At 46.6% G+C, this 26146-nt stretch overlaps 1 protein-coding gene across 3 annotated transcripts in view; it reads right to left on the bottom strand.

Annotated features, from left to right (window-relative positions):
* The window catches only part of MAP6 (microtubule associated protein 6), a 53974-nt gene extending 30939 nt beyond the window's left edge, over positions 1–23035 (bottom strand). The window contains exons 1-2 of one of the 3 annotated variants that reach the window (XM_075592691.1): positions 21533–23035; positions 137–350 (exon numbers count right to left, since the gene is read on the bottom strand). In XM_075592691.1, the coding sequence (XP_075448806.1) occupies positions 137–350; positions 21533–22299 (981 nt within the window). In that variant the 5' untranslated portion in view covers positions 22300–23035. Of the gene's footprint in view, positions 1–136; positions 351–16219; positions 17047–21532 lie in introns of those variants that run through there. The other 2 variants (XM_075592692.1, XM_075592693.1) reach the window with 2 other exon arrangements.
* Positions 23036–26146: the final 3111 nt, after the last annotated feature.

The raw sequence follows: 26146 nt of genomic DNA, 5'->3' as shown, positions 1-26146 counted from the left end.
TAGTACAATGTTTGACTTCTCAGTGAGTAGGTTCTATTAGAATGCAGCATGTGACTGATTAGTATGGAATGTTAAAGGATGTATGATATTGACTCACACATGCACTCTAGCTGTCAAGCTATCACACATTGCCCACCTTTGAGGATTCTTGAAAAGGTTCACTGTAGAGACTGCGTATCCTTCGACGTTCGGTCAGTTTGTTGTCGCCTACTACAGGTTGGTTGCATTCCCCCTTGAACGTGGCCTTGTAACTGGTTTCCTGGCTCACCTTCTCCTCGGATAGCTTGTAATGCTGCTTTGCTTTGACGGACTTCACAGTCTTCACATCCGTCCAAGGTCTAAATTCATTTCTACGGATACAGGATACACATAGCCAAGTTTAAAAACCAAATGAGTACCATTACAACAGGGCAGTGATGCAGAAGGAAAAGGATACTAATTACTGTATATATTGATTTATTTTTTACAGGCAACACTCAATACTCTAATGCCATACAGATCCGTGTGAGATCAAATAACACGTCACCGTGAAAGTCACGCAATGGAATTCTCAGGACAATTTGGTCAATGTTTTCTCGTAATACTATTAACTCCTTGAGTGCCAGCAGAGCTGCGGTACCAGAAGGCCATGGCCCCTCGGGGGAAAAAACGATCACGTGACCGAGGTGGCCCTTAACCTCACTTCAGATCACGTCCTGAGCTCCATAGGAATGCAGGACGCAATCTAACATAAAAAAAGCAAAGACCTCCTCGGGCATGACGTAACCACTACATCTTGGGGCACCCATAGGGTTAAAGCATACTCTTTGATAGCATTCTAAGGATTTGTCGAACTGCAGAAAAACATCTCACAATCCTACAGTATATTCATGAACACAAATAAAACAAACAATGCCAGTAGATCCCTATTCTTATTGAAGCAGACAAACTTGTGGCCAAGACATTGGCTTACAAAGTACAAGAACAGTCTCAAATGATCCAATTTGGCCACGTATCAAGGTAATATTGGAGTAAACTTGATGCAAATAGTGTAAATCTTCATGTTACGCCTTATACATCAATATATAAAGAACTTTGCTGCACGTTTTGCCTCCTATCCGTCAGCTTGTGATTCAGGGAGTGTTCGTTAAAGGAGTTGGGGAGGAAATACATGACACCGATCATAATGAGATGTATCAAATACTGCTCCTCTGTGTGTCAATTTTTCAATCAGTCAAAAATATTCGCTAAATTTACAGTGGAATAACAATCTACAACAGATGTTAGAAACGTTTCTTGCCATTGACGCAACTGTGCTCCATAAAAACGCTGCAATGAAGCAAAACAGTTTTTTGGCTTCAAAATGCTGTTGACTATCACACAGTCAGGGTTGTATATTTACGTCACGTCAAAGCCAAAATAACTGGAGAACTATTTCCAGCCTACCACTGGGGAAAATGGATTACATTATTAACAGGAACATGCATAGTGAGTAATGTATGCGTGTTACTGATTTCAGCTACTGCATTGCATTTGATTTACTGTAGTAACAATTTTCTAGCAAAAAAGTATTTAGCAAAGTTGCCTGTGACAAATGCTATCAGCTCTGGAAAAATGTGTCGCTCCATCTTCTTTGTTTTTCACAAATATCTTTATTAGTGACACATACATCTTGTTTACATTGGCTTTTCTTTTTTTGTAGGAGAACATATTTGGTTATATACACGCATACCCCACATTAACGTACGCAATGGGACCGGAGCATGTATGTAAAGTGAAAATGTACTTAAAGTGAAGCACTACCTTTTTCCACTTATTGATGCATGTACTGTACTGCAATCATCATATACGTGCATAAGTGATGTAAATAACGCATTTATATTAGGCTCTATAGTCTCCCCGCTTGCGCACAGCTTCGGTACAGGTAGGGAGCCGGTATTGCTGTTCAGGACGTGCTGACAGACGCATGCGCGAGTTGCCGTTTGCCTATTGAGCGATATGTCCTTACTCGCGTGTGTACTTAAAGTGAGTGTCCTTAAACCGGGGTATGCCTGTACAGTGTAATATATCTAGCATTGCTCGTTCATCTTCAAACTAATGAACTTGTCAGAACACAGCCTTGGTAAAGAAATTCATGAAATGTTTTTCAAGGATTTTCAATAGCACGACATTTTAATAAATCAAGGAAAATAATTGTTGTACATTGTGGTACCTCAAGTATGTAAAGGGCTGCCTGAATCAGAATGTATTTCCACAAGCTACAGAAATCTCATTCTATGAACCCCGATAGGCAAGAATAATGTCCACAAACCTTGAACACTTACAGTATTCAACATCTTCCAAACCCCTCTCTGCAACGACGTTACTTCTAGGTCAACATGAAGACTACACTTTACAACCCCCCATGTGTTGTTTTTAGTTTACAGAAATACAAAATGTAGCCAACGTTATTGCACACGCCGGCGGATCAAATAGCGCTGTAGACCCCACCCCTTCTTGCGAGGCTGATTCAAAACAATGGCTGCATCTCCCGTTAGTGCGCTTTGTATCTCCCACTGTAACGCTTCAGCGGGTGAAACAACATTGGCTACCTCTGTATCAATATAAATAAGTTATTTATGGACAACGACATAATACTTCTAATGTGAATTTCCTCCCAACAGCTTTCTAACTCTTCCCATACCACTGCCACTGTAGTGTTGGAAAAATTGTATTTATTATTATCGCACTGTTATAGCTTAAGTTAAATGAGCTTTCCACCTGTTAGGTAGGAACAAGGCAATATATATTGGTATTAATTACTATGCTGTTCAGAACAGTGAGGTTCCAGGGAATACTTAAAAATCTAAAACAAATGAGATATTATGGAGAAACAAGGCAAAAGTCTGACCCTGCATTAGGAACAGCTATACTACATTTCATATAATTCTTCTTCTACTCAACCGTTTAGGGCCATATCCACAGAGGTCCGTTAACTGAGGGCTCATAACGTGTGGTTATCAAGATCATTAACGGATGTTATTTTCATTGAGGATAACACATATCCACAACGTTAATTATATGCAAAAACAGTGGCCATAGTATATCTCATTAGTCTAGGTGTAACTTTGTTATCTTAAAAAAAAAATATGGCATTAAGCATTTCTTACATAAAGGTGGTGTTACCCTCATCCAAACCCTGAAATATAGCTTTAGAGTGGGAGGGAGAGGGAAAGAGTATTAATTTTGTAAAGTACGAAGTGACTAAGGCCACAATTATAGTCCGCGTGCCCTCATCACATCGCAGGTGCCTCTCGCCAGAGTGATGTGTGAACTTGGCTGCAGGAGATTGGGGAGGTGATGGGGGAGCGTGGTGGACACGTCACAAAACTGGTTCGCCAGCCTTACAGATGTAGCTAGTGTCACTGTGCCGCCAGAGGGAGCAGTAATGTCTGCTACATTTGTATGTAGCTCCCTAAACACGCCGTTATACAATCTGTGGAGAGATATCTGTGCACAAAACTGAACACACCTGGGAAATGTGCTAATTCAGATATGCAAAGTATTATACAGTTTTCCCAGGTATCTCAGGTGTGTTCCGTTTTGTTGACAGGTGTGCTGTTTGCTCTGCTTGTTGTAAAAGCAGTGTTTAGGGAGTGTGACACTCTTTTGTAGTGCTGACGTCTGTCTGGGTTCTTCCCGACACAGTCTTCTAGGGTTAATTATACAACAAACAGGATCATGCAAAGTATTATATTGCTTAAGTCAGGCTTCTGCCTGCTTTATTTTCATCCAAGTAAGGTACTGCAGCTTTAACATGTGTAGGTTAGAGGCACTCAGACATTTTCATTCAGCAGTTCACTTATATCAGTGTCATAGCATCTCACACAGTGTCACTTTTAAGAAATAAAAACCAAATCATATAAAGAAATCCTATCCCTTTCAGGCAACTAACTACACATCAGAATCAGCCTCTTACTGCGAACTAACTGGGCCAACTAACCTGGTTCCACAGCTTAAAACAATGCCCTCTCATTTAGGGTCACTAGATACAGCACAGTCTTTTAGCAACAGCAATAAACATTTGTTTTGTTTTGTCTTATCTGTTCGTGGTGGGAACACGGTCCCAAGTGTCCAGGCAAATCCTCTGGTACTGTGATACTTGGAGGGGCCGTCCACCCCGAACTGGATTCCGGGGAGCAGCGATATCCCCAGCTTCCAGGCTCTAAGGAGAGAGAGTGAAATGCAAAACCTCTCTGCTCTAAATACCTGTGCATGTGATTAGAAGAGCAGGTGAGGGAGAACTAGAGCCATTGTAATCTGTGGTCTGGATTTTCCATCCAGCTGCCTGAGTTAATGGGAAGCTGTGGAACGGATCATTTTTAACTATTCCTGCACTTTCTGACCTAAAATAGGGCAGAAAGCTGCCTAACATCTTTGGACTATGTCACAGGAGGTATATAAGTAGCGTGACCAGATGTTCTGGTTTAGCCAGCACAGTCCCAGTTTTTAGGGCTCTGTCCCAACTTTTTCGGTTGCGGTCCCGGTTTTGTATCCCCTGGCGAGCGTCGCTTGCCGGCTGATTGTGCAAATGCACGACCAGCAAGCTCCGTTTCCGCACAAACGATCGGCAAGTGCCGATAGTGCATGCGCATTCGACACTCACCACTCACGCATGCGCAGTCGGCAGATATCCCTATAGAAATATACATCATACAAACAGGTACAGGTAGGGTGACCATATTTTTCCCAGGACAAACCGGGACAAATTGTGTGTATGTGTGAATGCTGGTTGCCGGCCGGGCTTGCATTTTGGGCACTTGTCGGCTGCTCGAGCGCATGCGCGATTGGCACTTCCCGGCAGTGCATTTGCATTCTCGGCCAGCAAGCACCGATCCCGCATGCGCATAAATGGCTGGCAAATGCCAATCACGCATGCGCAGCCGGCAAGCAATTTTAAATCGGGACATTTAAATTTTAAAAAATCAGGACCCGGGACAAACATCAAAATACCGGGACATCTGGTCACCCTAACCGTAAGTTTATAAAAGTGAAATAGCTAATATGCTAGTTCCCAGAAATACTACAAATGAAGAAGAGACCCATATGCTGTCCAATACTCTCTATAATTTGTAGATACTGTAGGACGAAGTCCCGTAAGCTACAATAGCTACAATAGCTACAATAGCTACAATAGCTCTCTAAGGATATCTTTGTACATTCAGAAAAAATTAATGTATAGAACATTGAATAGAAATCCATGATCCAGGTGTCAGCATCGGGTGCAGGCTCTGCCTCCGGGTTTGATCCAGACTTTGGTACAGCTGGTGCCTAATCAGTGCCTGCTGTGCAGACCCCGCCCAGCAACCAATCAGGGGCCTGATTCTATATCAGCTTCTGCTGTGCAGCCTTTCACCTATTGGCTGTTCTTCCTTTATAGGCTCAGCGATTGCGTCTGCAAATCGGCTGAGCATAATAGTTCACTTGTGATGTTGTGCTGGTTGCTAGCACTCTGTTTTGCCCTATCCTGCCTTGCCGTGCCTTGTTTTATCTTACATTCCAGTGACCTTGGACCACGGACTCTATCTTCTACTGACCTTAACTACCCTCCAGACTTCTACCCTCGACCATGGCAAGTATTTCTACTACCCTATGTAGCCCTTCTACCCCCCACCCTAAGTGATATGAGGGGGGGGGGTCTGCTTCTAGCTACTTCTATCAAGGTATGGTGCTGTGTACCTGGGGTAAACAGGAGGGCTGAGTGATCCGCGATGGTGAGGGGAGAGCCAGAACAGTAGTGCAGGTTACCTTTTATTCCTCATTGGTGCCGCGCCTCCAGTAAGCACAGATTCTCTGCAGGGACAGGGGATGGACCATGCTGACACCTTGTCTTCCTTCGCAGCAGCAGACAGTAATCACACTATTTCTGATACAACTGGCTTTATTGCAGGCAGATGGTAATAATACAGCAAACACAGATGCATCCCTTTTCTCTCTTGTCCCCCATGCTGGTCAGAGCCCTGACTCAGGCATTTGGCCCCTTTCAGGCCTGTTACTCTTCCCTCACATCCCCTGCTGGGAGGGAGGAAGAGGCTCCCCGCTCCACAAGTGGAGAAAGTTCAACCAGGATCACACTCCAGTCATAACTCAACTGACTAATTTAGGAGAGTGTCAGAATTTATAACCTGAGATTGGAGGTTGGAACTCTGCCTCATATCAGAACAGGTTGAATACTGATTGGTTCATCCAAAAGTAGTGATCACCAATCAGTATCCTTCTCTCAGGCTAACACTCTCTGGTGGTTGCTAGGCCTGTCCTTGGATACCAGAAATGTATCCAAGTCTGCAATACACACACAGAGCCTAAAGAAGGAATTAACCCTTCCACTGCCTGTTCCTAACAAGACTGACACTGGAAGGGCCCAGGAAAAAGAAGTAGCGGCCGGGAGGCTATGCTATGATTTACTTCTCCAAACCCTGACCCGGCTACACGACAACTAACCTGCACACCGGTTCGTGGTTTCAGGTTGGTGTTCACAAATCCCCACCTCGGCCTCGCGGTCCTGTCCAGTTTGTCCTGAGCACTCGTTACACCAAGGGAGGTGGTACAGCTCCAATCCGATTGGACGCTGTATCATGTGCCCACCTCTTTTTTTTGTTTTTAAGGGTGTGACATCAGCTCTAAGAGAGGTATGTCACATCCTTAAAACCATATGGCTATATCACATGGTATAACAGCCAATGGGATTGAAGACAATCCCATTGGTTGCTATACCATGTGATAAGTCCCTTGGAGATGACGTCACATCCTTAAAAAAAAAATGAGGCGGGCACATGATACAGCGTCCAATCGGATTGGAGCTGTATCATCTGACCATAAAATGTGCGCCTGTACGTCTCATTTTACCTCAAGAAGCCAACGAAAGAACATCCTGTTCTGGATTTACCATGGGATTTTGGATTGACAGATGAAGAAAGAAGATTAAAGAAAAGAAGAAAATAATGACAGATGAAGAAAGAAGACGGTGATAAAAGATAAAAGAAAGAATCGGCTTGGAGCTGTCCCATCTGGGAATAAAATGCATTGTAGATACTGGCCCCCCATTGTTTTCAGGTCCGGGGACCCCCTACTTCCCGAGATACAGGCCACATTATTGGGTGCCGGTATCTCCTATGCATTGAAATGTCCCGGTCATATGACGCGGGACATTTACATGCATAGGAGATACCGGCACCCCATAACGGGTTTGTATCTCGGTAACCAGGGTGTCCCCAGACCTGAAATCAACGCGGTTCTGCTCCGGAGACCCCCTGTTCATCTACACTAGTATTACATTTTATATACAAAAAAAATTGATAGCTGGCGAGATATGCGCAGGGAGAGGCGGATCTCTCTGTGCAGCTCTCTCTGCAGCTGAAAGAAATCGCCAGATTTGGCCTTTCAGAGGGGCGATCATCACGCTGCCGGCTACTCGCCCGTTTTGGGAATTTTGCTATCACAGGTAATCAAGGCTTTCTGAATACCGTGATAGCAACTTTTTTTTATGAATGCTTATAGCATAGGCCCCTTAAACTTAAAATGGTAATGCTTGACACGAAAACAAGAGGACTCAATGCTGATATGGGGTTTGTTACACACTATCTACTTAATAACACATGATCAGAATTGTTTGTACAGTTTCTCTCTACCCCGGAGGGGGGGGAAGGGGAGCGGAGGGGGGGGAAAGGGGAGCGGAAAGGGGGGGAAGGGGAGCGGAGGGGGGGGGAAGGGGAGCGGAGGGGGGGGGGAGGGGAGCGGGGGGGGGGGAAGGGGAGTGGAGGGGGGGGGAAGGGGAGCGGAGGGGGGGGAAGGGGAGCGGAGGGGGGGGGAAGGGGAGCGGAGGGGGGGAAGGGGAGCGGAGGGGGGGAAGGGGAGCGGAGGGGGGGAGAAGAGGGGAGCGGAGGGGGGGAGAAGAGGGGAGCGGAGGGGGGGAGAAGAGGGGAGCGGAGGGGGGGAAAAGGGGAGCGGAGGGGGGGAAAAGGGGAGCGGGGGGGGGAAGGGGAGCGGAGGGGGGGAAAAGGGGAGCGGGGGGGGAAGGGGAGCGGGGGGGGGGAAGGGGAGCGGGGGGGGGGAAGGGGAGCGGGGGGGGGGGAAGGGGAGCGGGGGGGGGGAAGGGGAGCGGAGGGGGGGAAGGGGAGCGGAGGGGGGGGAAGGGGAGCGGAGGGGGGGGAAGGGGAGCGGAGGGGGGGAAGGGGAGCGGAGGGGGGGAGAAGAGGGGAGCGGAGGGGGGGAGAAGAGGGGAGCGGAGGGGGGGAGAAGAGGGGAGCGGAGAGGGGGAGAAGAGGGGAGCGGAGGTGGGGAGAAGAGGGGAGCGGAGGGGGGGAAAAGGGGAGCGGAGGGGGGGAAAAGGGGAGCGGAGGGAGGGGGAAAGGGGAGCGGAGGGGGGTGGAAAGGGGAGCGGAGGGGGGTGGAAAGGGGAGCGGAGGGGGGGGAAAGGGGAGCGGAGGGGGGTGGAAAGGGGAGCGGAGGGGGGTGGAAAGGGGAGCGGAGGGGGGGAAGGGGAGCGGAGGGGGGGAGAAGAGGGGAGCGGAGGGGGGGAGAAGAGGGGAGCGGAGAGGGGGAGAAGAGGGGAGCGGAGGTGGGGAGAAGAGGGGAGCGGAGGGGGGGAAAAGGGGAGCGGAGGGGGGGAAAAGGGGAGCGGAGGGAGGGGGAAAGGGGAGCGGAGGGGGGTGGAAAGGGGAGCGGAGGGGGGTGGAAAGGGGAGCGGAGGGGGGGGAAAGGGGAGCGGAGGGGGGTGGAAAGGGGAGCGGAGGGGGGGGGAAAGGGGAGCGGAGGGGGTGGAAAGGGGAGCGGAGGGGGTGGAAAGGGGAGCGGAGGGGGGGGGAAAGGGGAGCGGAGGGGGGGGGAAAGGGGAGCGGGGGGGAAAGGGGAGCGGAGGGGGGGGGAAAGGGGAGCGGAGGGGGGGGGAAAGGGGAGCGGAGGGGGGGGGAAAGGGGAGCGGAGGGGGGGGGAAAGGGGAGCGGAGGGGGTGGAAAGGGGAGCGGAGGAGGGGGTGGAAAGGGGAGCGGAGGGGGGGGGGGAAAGGGGAGCGGAGGGGGGTGGAAAGGGGAGCGGAGGGGGGGGAAAGGGGAGCGGAGGGGGGGGAAAGGGGAGCAGAGGGGTTGGGGGAAAGGGGAGCGGGGGGGTTGGGGGAAAGGGGAGCGGGGGGGGAAGGGGGAGGAGGGGGGAGGTGGTGAGAAGGGGGGAGGTGGTGGGGAGGGGGAGAAGGGGGAGGTGGTGGGGAGGGGGAGAAGGGGTGAGGTGGTGGGAAGGGGGAGAAGGGGTGAGGTGGTGGGAAGGGGGAGGCGGTGGGTGGGAGGTGGTGGGAAGGGGGGGGAGGCGGTGGGAAGGGGGGGGGAGGCGGTGGGAAGGGGGGGGGAGGCGGTGGGAAGGGGGGGGAGGCGGTGGGAAGGGGGGGGAGGCGGTGGGAAGGGGGGGGGAGGGGGTGGGAAGGGGGGGGGAGGCGGTGGGAAGGGGGGAGAAGGGGGGAGGTGGTGGGAAGGGGGATGAGGGGTGAGGTGGTGGGAAGGGGGATGAGGGGTGAGGTGGTGGGAAGGGGGAGGAGGGGTGAGGTGGTGGGAAGGGGGAGGAGGGGTGAGGTGGTGGGAAGGGGGAGGAGGGGTGAGGTGGTGGGAAGGGGGAGGCGGTGGGTGGGAGGCGGTGGGAAGGGGGAGGCGGTGGGTGGGAGGCGGTGGGAAGGCGGGGGGTGGGAGGCGGTGGGAAGGCGGGGGGTGGGAGGCGGTGGGAAGGCGGGGGGTGGGAGGCGGTGGGAAGCGGTGGGAAGGGGGGGGGAGGCGGTGGGAAGGGGGGGGAGGCGGTGGGAAGGGGGGGGAGGCGGTGGGAAGGGGGGGGGGCGGTGGGAAGGGGGGGAGGCGGTGGGAAGGGGGGGGGGGGGCGGTGGGAAGGGGGGGAGGCGGTGGGAAGGGGGGGGGAGGCGGTGGGAAGGGGGGGGAGGCGGTGGGAAGGGGGGGGAGGCGGTGGGAAGGGGGGGGAAGGCGGTGGGAAGGGGGGGAGGCGGTGGGAAGGGGGGGGAGGCGGTGTTAAGGGGGGGGAGGCGGTGGGAAGGGGGGGGGAGGCGGGGGGAAGGGGGGAAGGCGGTGGGAAGGGGGGGAAGGCTGTGGGAAGGGGGGGAGGCGGTGGGAAGGGGGGGGGAGGCGGTGGGAAGGGGGGGGGAGGCGGTGGGAAGGGGGGGGAGGCGGTGTTAAGGGGGGGGAGGTGGTGGGAAGGGGGGGTGAGGCGGTGGGAAGGGGGGGGGGAGGCGGTGGGAAGGGGGGGAAGGCGGTGGGAAGGGGGGGAAGGCGGTGGGAAGGGGGGGGAGGCGGTGGGAAGGGGGGGAGGCGGTGGGAAGGGGGGGGAGGCGGTGGGAAGGGGGGGGAGGCGGTGGGAAGGGGGGGGAGGCAGTGGGAAGGGAGGGGGAGGCGGTGGGAAGGGGGGGGAGGTGGTGGGAAGGGGGGGGGAGGTGGTGGGAAGGGGGGGGAGGCGGTGGGAGGGGAGGGGGAGGCGGTGGGAGGGGGGGGGGAGGCGGTGGGAAGGGGGGGAGGCGGTGGGAAGGGGGGGAGTAGCGGGCCGGAGATGTGTGGCGTGCAGGCCTCGGGCGTGCGCTGGGGTAGCCGGTGGCCATGTTGTTTAGCGGGAGATGGGAGGGGCGCGGTAGCGGGAGGGAGATGTGTGGCGTGCAGGCCGCAGGCGTGCGCTGGGTTAGCCGTGGCCATGTTGTTTAGCGGGAGATGGGAGGGGCGCGGTAGCGGGCTGGAGATGTGTGGCGTGCTTTGAAACAATAACTTTGAAGCTATCCAGAAAAAAATGTGCCTGGGAGATCCCAAACAAAAACAGTGCGTCAAAACAACATACAGGACAAGCAAATTGGTAAAATGTAAACTATCATGCAATAATAATAAAATTAGTTCATTTGTAGAGATTGATACATAATTCCCAGTAAGTTTGTAGCCTTTAAACACCTGATGTGTAGTTCATGTATTCAATGAATGGATGTAAATAAACTGTGACTGACGGGAAGAACAGGTTTGAGTCAGGAACTACAAAAGCTGGTCGGTGTACATCCTCTTCATCACAGTAACATCAAGAAAAGCAGTCTATGTCAAATCTGAAGTGATCGAGAGCAATAGTGATAAGTAGTAGGCTTTAAAGTACTCACTGATTTTTCTATTGCAGAGTGAACCATAGTTGGCGGCCTCCAGCCCAGGTCAGGTGATGAATAAGAGAGAAAAGGTGGCGGTGCGCTGCCGAAAAAACTCACCAAGTGTAGGTCGATAGCATGAACAAGGTATACTTTTATTGGCACAATGACAGGATTTAAAAAAAAAACACTAACGCGTTTCGCACCGGATGACGCTTTGTCAAAGCGCCATCCAATGCGAAACGCGTTAGTGTTTTTTAATCCTGTCAATGTGCCAATAAACTTATACCTTGTTCGTGCTATCACCCTACCCTTGGTGAGTTTTTTTTAGCCGTGCACCGTCACCGTTTCTCATTGTACCTAACCAGGCTGCAACTGCAGGCTAGGCCCTGTGCAGGAGTTTAACCCCAACACTGCCTGTTCCTATCAGGGCTTATAGTGTTGAGGCCATTGGAAAGGCTAAAGCCAGGGGCACTAGGCTACACATATATGTATGTATATTTGACGTGGGGGAGAGAGTGTGTGTCTTTATATGAAGGCACTGGCTGGAACCAATGAACCTGACTTTGAAGCATGGCAGTCTGGTTTATTTATTTATAAAATATTTTACCAGGAAGTAATACATTGAGAGTTACCTCTCGTTTTCAAGTATGTCCTGGGCACAGAGTAAGACAAATAGTACATGGTTACAAATACAGTTATATAAATGAGCAGGGTATACATTATATACAAGACATTGCATGCACAGTTAAAGAAAATATATATTATGGGCGTATGAAACAGTTACAGACCAAATTAAAATGTGAGACAGCCTTAGATTTGAAAGAACTTAAACTGGTGGTGGATGTGAGAGTCTCTGGTAGGTTGTTCCAGTTTTGGGCTGCACGGTAGGAGAAGGAGGAACGGCCGGATACTTTGTTGAGCCTTGAGACCATGAACAGTCTTTTGGAATCTGATCTCAGGTGATAAGTGCTGCAAGTGGTAGGGGTGAGGAGCTTGTTCAGATAGCTGGGTAGCTTACCCATGAAGAATTTTAAGGCAAGACAGGATAGGTGAACTTTGCGCCTAGACTCTAGTGATGACCAATCTAGTTCTTTGAGCATTTTGCAGTGAGGTGGGAATCCTTGGCCAGCCAGGAGCAAGAGGCCAGACCTCCCTCCTGGCTGCCGGCTTTAATGGTGAGACCCCTCCTCCGGCCGCCCTTGCGGCCAATCCGGTTCGGGGAGGCCGAGCCCCCCGGTCACGTGCTGTGCCGCCCATTCAGGCTAGGCCCGCTTCATGACCAGGGAGGCGCGAGCTTCCACCCCTCACCTAGAATTATTTATGTGTAGTGTACCAATAATGAGAGGACACAGTCTGGAGGTAAAATGGCCGCGGCTTTGTTTATTAATAATAAACATAATCATAACTGAGGTAGCGTGCTGCCTGTCCACGCTAAAAAGTGCTCGGTGCTGGGCAATGCAAGAGGGGGCATCCGGAAGTACGTCCCGATGACGTGCCCCCGGAATCTGCATTTTGACTCGTTAAAACTCCAGCATATGCCCGACTGTTTACCGACTGCTCGTCCCCTTCCTGCCGGCCGCGCAAACCATTCTGAACCCTCCTGTGAATTGTTACTTGGCAGTTGGGGGAGGGGGGGTAGGTGCTTGTCCTGCCAGAGGGGGCTCGGGGCTGGTAAAGCAGGTTGAAGCGAGGGGGCAGGTCACCGGGACGTACTTCCGGGTGCCCCCTCTTGCATTGCCCAGCACCGAGCACTTTCTGGCGCGGACGGGCAGCACGCTACCTCAGTTATGATTATGTTTATTATTAATAAACAAAGCCGCGGCCATTTTACCTCTAATACCAACTACTATCACTAGATCTGACTTTGCCTTAAACACCAAAATTAGATTGTAAGCTCTGTGGGTCAGGGACTCATTTAAAAAGAAAAACTATTTTATGTACAGCACTGCATACACTGTCACTGCTATACAAGAATAAATTTATTTTTGAGATTGGTATTAGGGATTTTATTTTTATCACTCAGTTTTTATTGAGAATTCAGGGTATAACCAAATATGGGGGGTGGGAGGGAGTAGGGTAAGGATACAGAAATAGTAAGGGAATATAGGCAATTATGTCATTGCTTCTGTGTAACTACATGATACAATTCAGTATGCTGTAATGTGTATATCAACTGTATATGCACACGCTTGTCGCTTTATATGAATTTTGACATGCAGCATCAATTGTTGACAGACAATATACAGTACTCAGAATAACACTGGATTCACAAATCTCACCGAACATTGTAATATGGACTTGTGGGGAAAGACCATCCACAAATGTCTCTTGATTGAAGATTGCCTACTAAGCTACAGTATAGGGTAGGGGTCTCAAACTCAGTCCTCAAAGGCCACCAACAGGCCAGGTTTTATGGATATCCCAGCTTCAGCACAGGTGGCTCAGTCTTTGACTGAGCCATTGATTGAGCCACCTGTGCTGAAGCAGGGATAGCCCTAAAAGCTGACCTGTTGGTGGCCCTTGAAGAATGAGTTTGAGACCCCTGGTATAGGGCATACCACTACAGCAGTGTCCGTTTAAGGCTACCAAGCCCCTTTTCTTAATCCCTTTCCTTCCAGATGGGCTAACAATGCATTGCAACCTGCAATTAATTGCTGGCCTCTCTGGCAGCAAAAATGTTTTACATCACCCGTAAACCATGGCTCAATTAAGCCAAAAAGCCACCATTCACGTAAGCCCCCTTTTTATTCAGTGTCTCCATATTCAATTCAGTAAAGGTCCCCTACTGCTGGTCACTTGTACATTTGACAACCCTTAGCCGAGCTCTTAAATGTCCCTTCCTGTCCCTTCCACACAAAAGGTACATTTCATGTATTTCCTTCATTAAACCAGCATGAAGCGATCGGTGCCCCTCTCGGCATCGTTTTCTTTACCCCCTCTCTCTCTCTTCCTGCTGCTTTTTTCTTCTTCACCTTCTTTGTTCCTGATGCTCCTCCCCCTTTAAACATACAGCTCCCATCGTGACTGTCAGACCTGCTAGCTACCATTTTCAATTTGATTTCTGTATAGGCAGAAAACCTGGACCCCCCCCATCCCTCCACTCCCTCTCCCATCAGCTGCAATGTAAATAGCACAGCACAGAAGTTTTACATATGACAGCTCCACATCAGCAACATCTGTGCAGGGAACGTGGTAAACACAATTCCAGTGTATGTATGTACAGTATGTATGTCTTTATTTATATAGCGCCATTAATGTACATAGTGCTTCACAGCAATAATGTAAATAACAAATACAAATAACACATAGTGGGAATAAGCTCTTCAGAAATAAACATAACATTAGGAAAGAGTCCCTGCCCTGAAGAGCTTACAATCTAATTATGTGTAATGTATTACCAGCCCATGTTTTAAAACCGGTTATAAATGTAAATATAACCATCCCTGGTTTTAACACTCCATCAAATCTATAAAATGACAGGAAATAAGTGTCTGGAAATGGCGTAATTTTTGGATTGGTTATTTTTCATCTCACAGCGTGGTATATACAAATGTAAAGATACACTGGCTCCTACATGTTGAAAATACCCTGGGATCGTAGCCCCTGCTCCTGACTATATAGCCAACATATAAATATAGAACATCCAGAAAAAAATAGAAGGTGTTTGCCTACAGAACACAGAGCTGTGAAATGTCATGTCGATAAGGAAAATCATTGCGATGTACAAGAGAAAAAAGGCAAAGGACAAAATAACAGAGGATTGAGCTGAAAAGATAAATGGGTGACATGTATGCATAAGAAAGAAACAGTTTAAGGAGAAAACGAAGATCAGTTGGGAAACTCCCCTGTACAAAACTGCTGCTGCCTTACAGACCCCATCTTAGGACATATTCATTCACCTACAGCTTCAGTATTGCCATTCAAGTCAGCATGAGATTTTGACAGCGTTACGGTTTTCTAAGCCTAACTCGAGGGCATTCATTTTTTATTCTTTGCGAGCTTGAGAAACTAGGACAGGGACTAGAAACGCTTGATAACATGGAATTAGTCTGGAAGTTTGCAACCCATCACATGTTTTGAAGCTTAGATTAGACGGAAAACTACAAAATCAGTCAACTGTTCCTAAATGGTTCTGTTGCAGGAAGATGACCAGAAGCTATCCCATAAAAATAGAAATGCTCTGAACTTATATACGTAAAAGGAATTTTAAGGACCCCTGGTGTTCCAGGAGTAGGACCACCACAGTTTGCACTAGAAAACATGATTTCAGAACCCCCAAAATGGAGGCTCAATAGAGATTACTGCTTTAAAAAAAAACACATCTTCAAACAATCAGCACTATACATTCTTTAGCTGTCAAAGTCAATGAGACAAGTTTGTGTAATGTGTGGATTCTGTAACAGACCATGCCTCGTCATCTATTACTATGTTAAAAGAGTCTATTAAAGTTCATGTATTAGAACTTTATTCCAATAAGTGAGAATCCCATCGGTAGCCTAAATGAGTAATACTTGGCAGAAACAATCACCATTTGACTTTTCTTATCCCTCATTACAAAATGATATGTTTTGTTAGTACTAGAGTAGCAGAAAGAAGCTAAGAAGAAAGTGCAGTCAGAGGGAGAAATGAAGTAGATGGTGGAGTTGGTAAAAGTCAGGGGAGGAGGACCGTAGGTGAAGAGAAAAAAAGGACACCAGAAAGAAAAAGAAGGATAATAAATCATGAAAAGGTATGAGAAGGTGGGAAAAGAAGAAACAGACAGGAAGTTTAAGAAGAAAAAAAAATGATAAATATAAGTAGTAGAAAAGATTGGTTGTCGTAATAACCCTGACTTTGATGTGCAATCTCCACATGACTTTACTAAAGTCACATTAAAGAGAAATAAGGAAGAAGACAGGGAAGCAAAAGGAAGTTATTGTGCAGATGTACTGTAGTGGTACTCAGTGTGCCCATAGTGCCCATACTAAGCAACGGAAAGAGACAAAACAGAGACATTTCCTAAATTCAAAAGATATGGTGACTGCGGCCACATGTCTGTGACTCCAGGAACATGGAGCCCCATTACATCTACATATGATAAGAATAGCAAAGCCCCCTTCTGACCTGTATGAGGTGCCAGCTCCACCTTCCTCTTTGATCTGACTTTGGAGGGAACCAACCGTCTCCCTGGCCTTCAACCCATCCTTTGAAGGCAGCCTGGCCTGGAACTTCTCTCTGCTGTGTTTCTCCTCTACTACTGCAACCAGAATCTCAGGGGCAACACAGAATGCAAGGGGTGCTTTCCCCCTGGGTACTTTCTGCTCTGTGCCTTCCACCTGCTCCACCTCAGCTAGCCTCTTTTCAGGTGGAGGGAGGGTGGAGGTCACTACTGCCTTCTTCCTTTTGTCGTCGTTGGAGATAATGTGAGTCATGGGACCCAGGATGGGTTTTGGGATCCAAGGATGATCCCCATGTCGAGGGATTGGCCAAGACCTGAAGTCCTTCTTGTACTGCGTCTCCCGCTCCAAGGGTGCTTCGGAAGGCTGGTACTCACTCCTAGGCTTGCAGCTGGGTTCAGGTGTTGCCTTCCAGTGCTTGTAATCCTGTTGCATGACTGAGCCCTTTGCAGGCTCCAGCTGAGAAAAGTCTCTGGGTAACCTGGTCTGGCCTCCATAAAACGGCTCCACAAGCGATGGCTGTGTTTCTATGGCAGCAGACCCAGGGCGTGGTAGTTTCTGCTGCAGATGTGTATGGTGCTGCTGGCTGAGCAGAGCCCCATCTGTCACCTCCGAATACTTTGTATAAATTAGAGGCACTGCAATGTCCCCCTTGTCTAGCTGATTCCCAAAGCGGGCAATGCAACACGCCCGGGTAACGCAAGGCCATGCCATGATCTTCACTCTTGAGGGGTTACTTATGAATGAGAAATGAGTGATGATTTTCAGGCAACCTCAGATCTACACTCGTTCCAAAAAACAAATACCCACTGACAGAATAACTGCAGCAATCACTGGTTTGCAAACCTGTACACTGCAATTCCCTTTTTCTCGATGAAACACTGTAAGAAAAAAAATGTTATACAAAGCCCTTCCTTACAAATAAAAGGTTGATGTTCTTCTCTTCTGTGATTTGATATCCAACAGCTTCTGCAAATCAGTTTTTTTCCCCTAAATCAGATGGTCGGTAGCTACAACCATCGTTTGTGTCCTTTCATACCTCCTCTCTCTCTCCATACATATGAATTTTTAATTGCAATCTCGTCAGTAGCAGCCAGCCATGATCAGGAGACAAACGGGAAGCATCTCTAAAGGAAGGGACCCCACCCACCTTGCTCTCTGCATTCCCAGATGCTGAGGGTGGAAAGGGGAGGGTGCTAGGGGGCGGAGGAACTAATGCTGGCAAGAGATCACCAGTATGCAGTATCTAAAATGAAGTCAATGGAAGAAAATTCACTCAATTGATCTCATTTAATGTCCAGAATAAGCAGAAATGATTTGAAGAACAAAGGGTCTGCTAGTCCCTCTCTGCAGGGAGGTGACACTACCCTCCTCCTAGTGATCGTGTTGTATGCGTAAGATGTAGATGATGTGTTCTAAATAGGTACATGATGCAGGTTCATTGAGTGTATGTGTACAACCTTCATTTTGCAATCCTTATCTGTGCATTTTGCTCCTCTACAGAACCCCGCAGAAAGCAATATGTAATCTCAGCTGCTCATTGTAACCCTTTACAGTGCGGTGTGAGGCTGCAATACAAAGCAGCACAGCCTCCCCCCGCACTGGAAGGCTTGTCCAGCACTGGAAGCTTCAACAGCAGAAACAATATAGGAATGGATCAAATCAAGTCTTTTGCTGTATATATTTTTTTCCCAGCACACCAGTTTCTGCACAATCTTTCTTACTGAAGTAGAATGAGATACGCTTGTTAAAGTCGTATGATAACCCTGCTCTACGTGAAAAAGAGGTGTAATTAATAATAGAGGAAATCCCAAACAGTGTGGAGGGGTGGGGCTCACAGGGAAATAGGCTTAATGTACAGACTGGGAGAGAAAGGATCCCTATATGTGGCACTAAAGAAACACCCTGAGTTAAAAAATATACGCTTTATTAGTATTGATTAAAATAATACTGTTTGGACATGACGACAATGGATGAACAAAATGAATAAAATCAATTAAAAATAACAGAGGGCGTGTGGGTGTATATGTTCTACTGATCAAGCTAATTAGTAGTATGCATAAATGTATAATATAAACTGCAACTGAAAGCTATGATCTGTACAGGCAGTACATATAATTTATAAAGTGGATATATGGTCGTACAGCCACTTTATATCCTACCACTAGAGGAATGATAGGTCATAAGTTATACTTGAATGGTAAGATAGTCAGATTAGTAAGTAGGTACCCCAAATAGTGACCATGGCTGAAAGTACATAAATTCCAGTCAGTATAACTTAAACATTGGTTAGAGTGCTGTTGCTGCCCACGACTGCAGTCTGCAAAGCACTCCAACCTAGAAAGCACCCACGCCTCTTCGATGAACTAGCGTCACTTGGGTAGTGACGTCAGACGTACCTGACGTACGTTTCACCTGTGTGGCTTCATCGGGACACACACAGGGGAAACGTACATCGGGTACATCCAACGTCACTATCCTAGTGACGCTGGCTCATCGAAGAGGCGTGGGCACTTTCTAGGTTGGAGTGCTTCCCAGACTGCAGTCGTCGGCAGCAACAGCATTCTAACCAATGTTTAAGTTATACTGACTGGAATTTATGTACTTTCAGTCATGGTCACTATTTGGGGTCCCTACTTACTAATTTGGGTTATTTTATATGACACTAGATAGTAGGTAACATGGTTTACTGACTATTTTACCATTCAAGTATAACTTATGACCTATCATTCCTCTAGTGATAGGATATAAAGTGGCTGTACGACTATATATCCACTTTATAAATTATATGTACTACCTGTACAGATCATAGCTTTCAGTTGCAGTTTATATTATACATTTATGCATACTAAAAATTAGCTTGATCAGTACAGTAGCACATATACGCCCACACGCCCTCTGTTATTTTTAATTGATTTTATTTGTTTTGTTCGTTCATTGTCGCCATGTCCAAACAGTATTATTTTAGTCAATACTAATAAAGCATATATTTTTTAACTTAGGGTGTTTCTTTAGTATTGTATTGTATTGTATGTCTTTATTTATATAGCGCCATTAATGTACATAGCGCTTCACAGCAGTAATACATGTGGTAATCCAATAAATAACAGATAATATAAATAACAGATCATGGGAATAAGTGCTTTAGACATTAAGGAAGAGGAGTCCCTGCTCCGAGGAGCTTACAGTCTAATTGGTAGGTAGGGAGAACGTACAGAGACAGTAGGAGGGAGTTCTGGTAAGTGCATCTGCAGGGGGCCAAGCTTTATGTGCCATGTGTTCAGAATAGCCACAGTCCTATTCATATGCTTCTTTAAGCAAGTGTGTCTTAAGGTGGGTCTTAAAGGTGGATAGAGAGGGTGCTAGTCGGGTACTGAGGGGAAGGGCATTCCAGAGGTGAGGGGCAGTCAATGAAAAAGGTTTAAGGCGGGAGAGGGCTTTAGATACAAAGGGGGTAGAAAGAAGACATCCTTGAGAAGAACGCAAGAGTCTGGATGGTGCATAACGAGAAATTAGGGCTGAGATGTAAGGAGGAGCAGAAGAGTGTAAAGCTTTAAAAGTGAGGAGAAGAATGGAGTGTGAGATGCGGGATTTGATCGGAAGCCAGGAGAGGGATTTCATGATCCTTTCTCTCCCAGTCTGTACAATCTTTATTACCTCTGGAATATTATTTTCAGAACCACTGATTCTGGACTGATCCCTACCTAAACCATAACGTTTTTTTAACCAAATATCATACACAGATGAATACTGTATAGTACCTCTGGGTTTTTTTTTTAGACAGCAGACAATACAGCCAGTCCTTCGAAAAGTCAAATACAAACATTGCTTTTAATGAGGTATAAAATGGCAAAGTTACAATCATTTTAGCGCTTCCTCTTACATCATAGCCCCCCAAAATGGTAAGAAGTTGTTAACTCTTGTTAACCAATGTGCTGACTTGCATGCAAGTGAATGGATGTTAGCATTTGGTTGACCATGCAATAACAGCATCTCACCATGTTATATTGCAGTGCAAGTCTCAGTTATTAATACTTTCAGATACAGTGTAACAATTTCATGCACAAGAAGAAATATGTTCCCTAATTTTTAGACTGCACTCAAGCCTCTTCTATATCGCTTTTGTACAATCTAACTCTTTCACAATAATAATTATGGTCGCACTTGGCCTGATCTTTTAGTTCTAAACCATTGTAGGATTTTGGATTTGACGTGCTTTTTGCCCAAAGACAATTTTTGTTTATTTTATGTAATATTATAAAGAATATATTTAGCACAGAATTACATTAAAATACACATTTGCATCACCAGAAAAAGACACACAATTAATTTTTATATTAAAAAGACATTAAAGTTATGGCCCAAAAGTCTGGTATTTTGGTTTTCATTCTAAATAATTTTCGGGTGTTTGCTTTAAAAAAATGTATGGGGATTTGTTTTTGTGTTTGGTTTTGGAATGTAAGGTTTTGGTAGGTTCTGATTACACACACCGGGTTTGCGCCTCCCTAATAATAATAATAATAATACTAATAGTAATAATACTAATAGTAATAATACTACAGTATGCAACTTAAAAGTTAAAGTCCTAATCTTTCTATAATCATTCTAATCCCTACCACATTAAGACCCACAATAAAACTAAAGCTTTATGCAAGTCTGTCTTTTATCATAGTCATTATTTAGTTAAGGATCAGTGTTAAAAACGGAAATGTTTTAAATTACTAAGTGTAACTGCTTTAAATTGATCCTATGAGAGGTACCAACAATTTACCAAGTTTCATAGCACTTATGTCCCACACCCATCACCCTGCATTTTGGAAAGCGTTGAGAAGGAGAAGTTAAGAGACACACATATTATAATGTATATAATTTATCAAATTCTACAAGTGTCATTTTTTTAAATCTATTCCTCTGTATCAAAACATTTTTGAAAAGGCGAAACCTCACTGTGTCGTGTAAGAAATGTGTTGAATATGTTTCTTAAATTTGACGCAGCTGCAAATATAATATACAGATGTAGCGGACATTATTGCAACCACGGGTGCCTGCCAGCAGGTATAATAGTGTAGCGGCCTCACCCCTTTTTCATACGCGGCTAGTCCTGTAAAACATTGTCTGCTCCCGCTGGCTCATTGTGTGTCTCCCGCTGCAAGGGGCCAGCAGGAGCAATAACGTCGGTCATATCTGTATTTTAAAAATGCTGTAAATCAAAGCACACGTGACACCTGCACCCTACTATCTGTCTTAGCTTCTCTCTGACCTGTATGAGCTGCCAGCTCCTCCTTCCTCCTTGATTTGTCTGTTGAGTATATCGGATGCATCCCTAGGCCTCAGCCCGTCAATGGAGGGAAGCCCAGCCGGGGACCTCTCTCTGGCTTTCTTCTCCTGGGTGTCCTCCGGAGCTGATACCATGTCTGCAGCACTGTTAAATGTGACAGATGCCTTGGCTTTGGCCACCACCTGCTCCATGCCATCTACTTTCGAAGGTTCAGCAGGTCTCTTCTCTGGACTGGCGGTTACAGGTGCCTTCTTTCTCTTGGCCTCACTGGAGGCTGTTGGGGCAGTGAGGCCCGGTGAGGGTTTGTGGATCCAAGGATGGTCTCCACGGCGCGGGATTGGCCAAGCTTTGAAATCCTTCTGGTACTGTGTCTCCTGCCTAAAAGGTGTCTCGGATGGATGGTACTCACTCTTGGGTTTGCAGCTGGGCTCCGGCTTCACATTCCAGGCCTTGTAATCCTGGCGCATGACCGAGCCGCTATGCTCCTTGCCAAGGACAGACCCGAGCTGCTGGGGAAAGTCTTTGGTTGACCCGGTTGGCACTCCATGATCCGCCTCTACCACCGAAGGCTGCGTCTCAATGATAGCTGAGCTAAGACGTGCTTGGGACTGTTGCAGGTGTGCATGGTGCTGCTGCTCAGTCAGCTCGGAGTACTTGGTAAAGACCAAAGGCACCGCAATGTCACCCTTGTCCAGTTGGTTCCAGAAGCGGGCTAAGCAGCATGCCCTGGTAATACAGGGCCATGCCATGCTCTCCACTCTGGCAGTTGTATGGAGCCACTCACAAATGAGAAAAGGGGGTGGTAGCTTCAGGGAACCTCAGACCTCTTCTCCTCCCTCCTTCCACAATGCACAACAGAGATCCACAAAAAAACAATAACAACTGCAGTAGTTCCAGATATGTAGCTCTATAAAACTTCAATATTTTTCTTTGCAATTAAATAAGAGCCCAAAGCCTTGTTTACAAGAAAAAAAGCTGATTATCTTCTTTGATAAGATCAGATAGACCAACTCCTAAACAAATCTGCTTCTGTTTTTCTGCCTAAGTCATGTTGCAGATACAGTATAACCCTTCAGGGTGTCCTTTCACTCCCTCTTGCCTGCTGTAGTGTAACTGCAACAATCCCACCATGGAAGTGCTGCACAATGACAACTCCCTCTTCTGCAAATCATTTAATCTGCAATAATAAAAAAAAAAACTAAGTGGGTGATCCAATACCTTCTTTACCAGCGCTGGATGGTGATCGTCTCTCCCATGTTCAGAAATGCAAGAGTTTTCCTGCAAATCACTACCTATGTCATGTTGCAGATGGAGGGTAGACAGAACACTATCCTTCTGGATGTCCTTTCACACCCACTCTATGCCTGTGATGTTTTTTGTTATCTTGTCAGTAGCAGCCAGCCACAATCAGGAAGCATCTCTGCAGGAAGCTGCCCCACCCACTCTGCTCTCTGCATCCCCCGATGCCGATGAGAGGATGGGGAGGGCTGGAGGAGGAGGAGGAGGAGGAGGAGGTTGATGCTGGGAAGAGAGATCACCTTCCATCGTCAGCACGCAGCGTCTGAAATAAATGGAAGCGGAGGGGAGATGGAGAGCTGCTCCATATTAACCCTTCGAGGTCCAGATAGCCCAGCCGGGGCACAAAAGGCTTCACTTCAATGACTATCTCATTGATCATGGGATGGCGTTGCACATTGTTTCTGGGTGTCAGATATGCCTTGTGCATGCACCTTTATTTTGTCATTTCTTTAGTTTATTCTGTGCGCATACAAATCCATGCAACATATACAGTAGTAATTTATGTAAGGAGACTATTGTTTAGAAAGAAATGAGCAGTATTGTGATTATGCTTCCCCACATCTCTGCCTTACTGGAACCCGTTTCACTAGCTTTTCTGTAATCTGGTAACTGTCCAAACACCTGTGGTGCTGAAATGCTGTACATGCCATTAAATGATCTGCAGAAAATAACCTGCATAGAAATATAGGTGCAAATTTTCATCCTATGAAGGTTGATCTTACATCCTGAACTCGGTGCAGTGGGTGGTCCCTGGCAGTGAAGGGGTTAGGACATAATAAATGTTGTTCTGATCTATTTCTTGATTCATTTTTTTATCCTCAAAAACTTCAGGTTTTTTTTGCTGGGTTTTCGGCTGTTTATTTTTCACTGGCCTCAGCAGTTACCGTGGCCGCCTCTGCTGTTTTAGTGTGGGTGGAAGGCAGTTGCCGTTTTAATTTCCATGGGAGGCAAATATATTTCCCAAAGGCAATTACAAAATGTAAAAAAGGGCGTTATTACTAGATACAGAAGCAAATTGACTTCACAAGGGTAGCAAGGTAGCTGCTTTAATAGAAAGTGGAACGGTAATGACCTAAATAAGCAAGCAGTGTGTGTGTGTGTGTGTGTGTGTGTGTGTGTGTGTGTGTGTGTGTGTGTGTGTGTGTGTGTGTGTGTGCGCGCGCGCGCGCGTGCATTTGTGAGATGGTGTGTTTTTGTGTGTGTGTGTGTGAGAGAGAGAGATGGTGCGTGCGTGCATGCGTGTGTGTGTGAGGAGAGAGAGAAATGCTGTGTGTGTGCCTATGAAATGCATGTGTGCGATGCTGTGTATGTGTGTGAGATGTTATATGTGTGTGAAACGTTGTGTGTGTGTGTGTGTGTGTGTGTGTGTGTGTGTGTGTGTGTGTGTGTGTGTGTGTGTGTGTGTGTGTGTGTGTGTGTGTGTGTGTGTGTGTGTGTGATGTTGTGCATGTGAGATGCTGTGTGTGTGATATGCTATGTACAGTAAATGGCGCTTCATACAGAATCCAATCTAACAATTACGTCAAGTACCTTCACAAAACCGCTCTCCAAAAGTCTCACTCATAACATAAGTGGTGATGCAGAGGACATTGATATTTCATACTCAAAATGACTCAGTATCAATTTAATAGTAACAACGCCCAATTTTAGAACACAGCCAACAGAGGGCCAGATTCACTAAATTACATTATTAAAGGAATAAAAAAAAGAGAAAAGGTGCTTGAAAAAGCGCTTACGTTTACCAAACAAAATTGATAAGTGTACTCAATTAATTAAAGAGTGGAAAGCAAGCTCATATATGTGAGCCAAAGCTGCCAGGAAACACTGACCAAACCAGATCAGTAAATAGATACAAAAACAGATACAAACCGGGGCTTTATGGAATAAATCCAATTAAATGTCCAAATGTACTAGTAGAAGGATGGCATGGAATCCTATAAGGTAGTCCAATCCTGTACACCTGGACCGTCTTGTGCTCCGTGGATAACGTCACGTGATACAGTATGTGTAATCAAACACAAAAGAAAATCATAGTGTATACTGCTAATTAAAACAACACACAGATAACATAGCCAGAGACAGACAAACATAAAACTCCAACTACAAACAACATATAACACAAAAACAAACAAAAGCTGTAAGAACAATTAAGCTAATTTATTAAAAATTATTTATAAAAAGACAACTAAGTTCCATACAATGGAGATGGCGTGTTGAAGATGATCTGGTGGTAAAACCAGAATCCTACTTACAACACAGCAGGTATAAACAAGCGTGAGTCCAACTATAGCAAGCAGCTCCTGTTCTCTCCTACTGTACATCGCAGAGGGACGTTTGCAGTCCATCCAAAAGTCACTGTTGTACTCTGTTGTAGTTCCCAAACACCGGGTCAATTTGTTGGGGGAAGGCAGCCACTTGTTGATTAGCTGGACGTGTACAACACGCCTGAAATACTGCGCATAAGCCTCTCCAAGATAGCCTCGACATCTGACCCTACGCGTTTCGTCACTTCACTCAAGAGGGAGACCACGAGATCATCTTCAACACGCCATATTCATTTTATGGAACGTAGTTGTCTTTTTATAAATAATTTGTAATAAATTAGTTTAATTGTTCTTACAGCTTTTGTTTGTTTTTGTGTTATATGTTGTTGGTAGTTGTAGTTTTATGTTTGTCTGTCTCTGGCTCTGTTATCTGTGTTTTAAGTTTTAATTAGCAATATACACTATGATTTTCTTCTGTGTTTGATTTCACATATCAAGTGACGTTATCCACGGAGCACCAAGCCAGTTCAGCTGTAGAGATTTGGACTACCTCATAGGATTCCATTATTAAAGGAATGGTCATAGGGCAGGGGTCTCCCAACTCAGTCCTCAAGAGCCATTGAACCACCTGTGTTGAAACAGGAATATCCATAAAAGCCGGCCAGTTGGGGGCTATTGAGGACTGAGTTGGGAGACCCCTGTCATAGGGTATCAAACTTAAAGGCAGGCTACATTCATTGTAATATGTAAGAATGTATAAACAAGCTATAGGTAAAGATATACAAATGTTTATACATATGTCAAATGTTGTGACACCTTTTATTTTTTTATTTTATTTTTTTGACCCTGGAAAAATCAGAAACAGTGAATTGAAAGTGAAATGTATTAGTATGAATATGATACTGTATGCAAGTAATTTGCTTCCAAAATAAAAACTGGCTAATTTAGCTTTTTGTGCAGTTTGCAATTACAATTTTATTTCGTGAAGCTTTGCCCAAAAATGTAATCACCATTAAAATTAGTTATTGGAGGT

Source organism: Ascaphus truei, chromosome 3, assembly GCF_040206685.1.
Source record: "Ascaphus truei isolate aAscTru1 chromosome 3, aAscTru1.hap1, whole genome shotgun sequence".
Classification (NCBI taxonomy): domain Eukaryota; kingdom Metazoa; phylum Chordata; class Amphibia; order Anura; family Ascaphidae; genus Ascaphus; species Ascaphus truei.
Note: the sequence above shows the minus strand (reverse complement) of the source record. Positions and strands in the feature narration are given on the sequence as shown.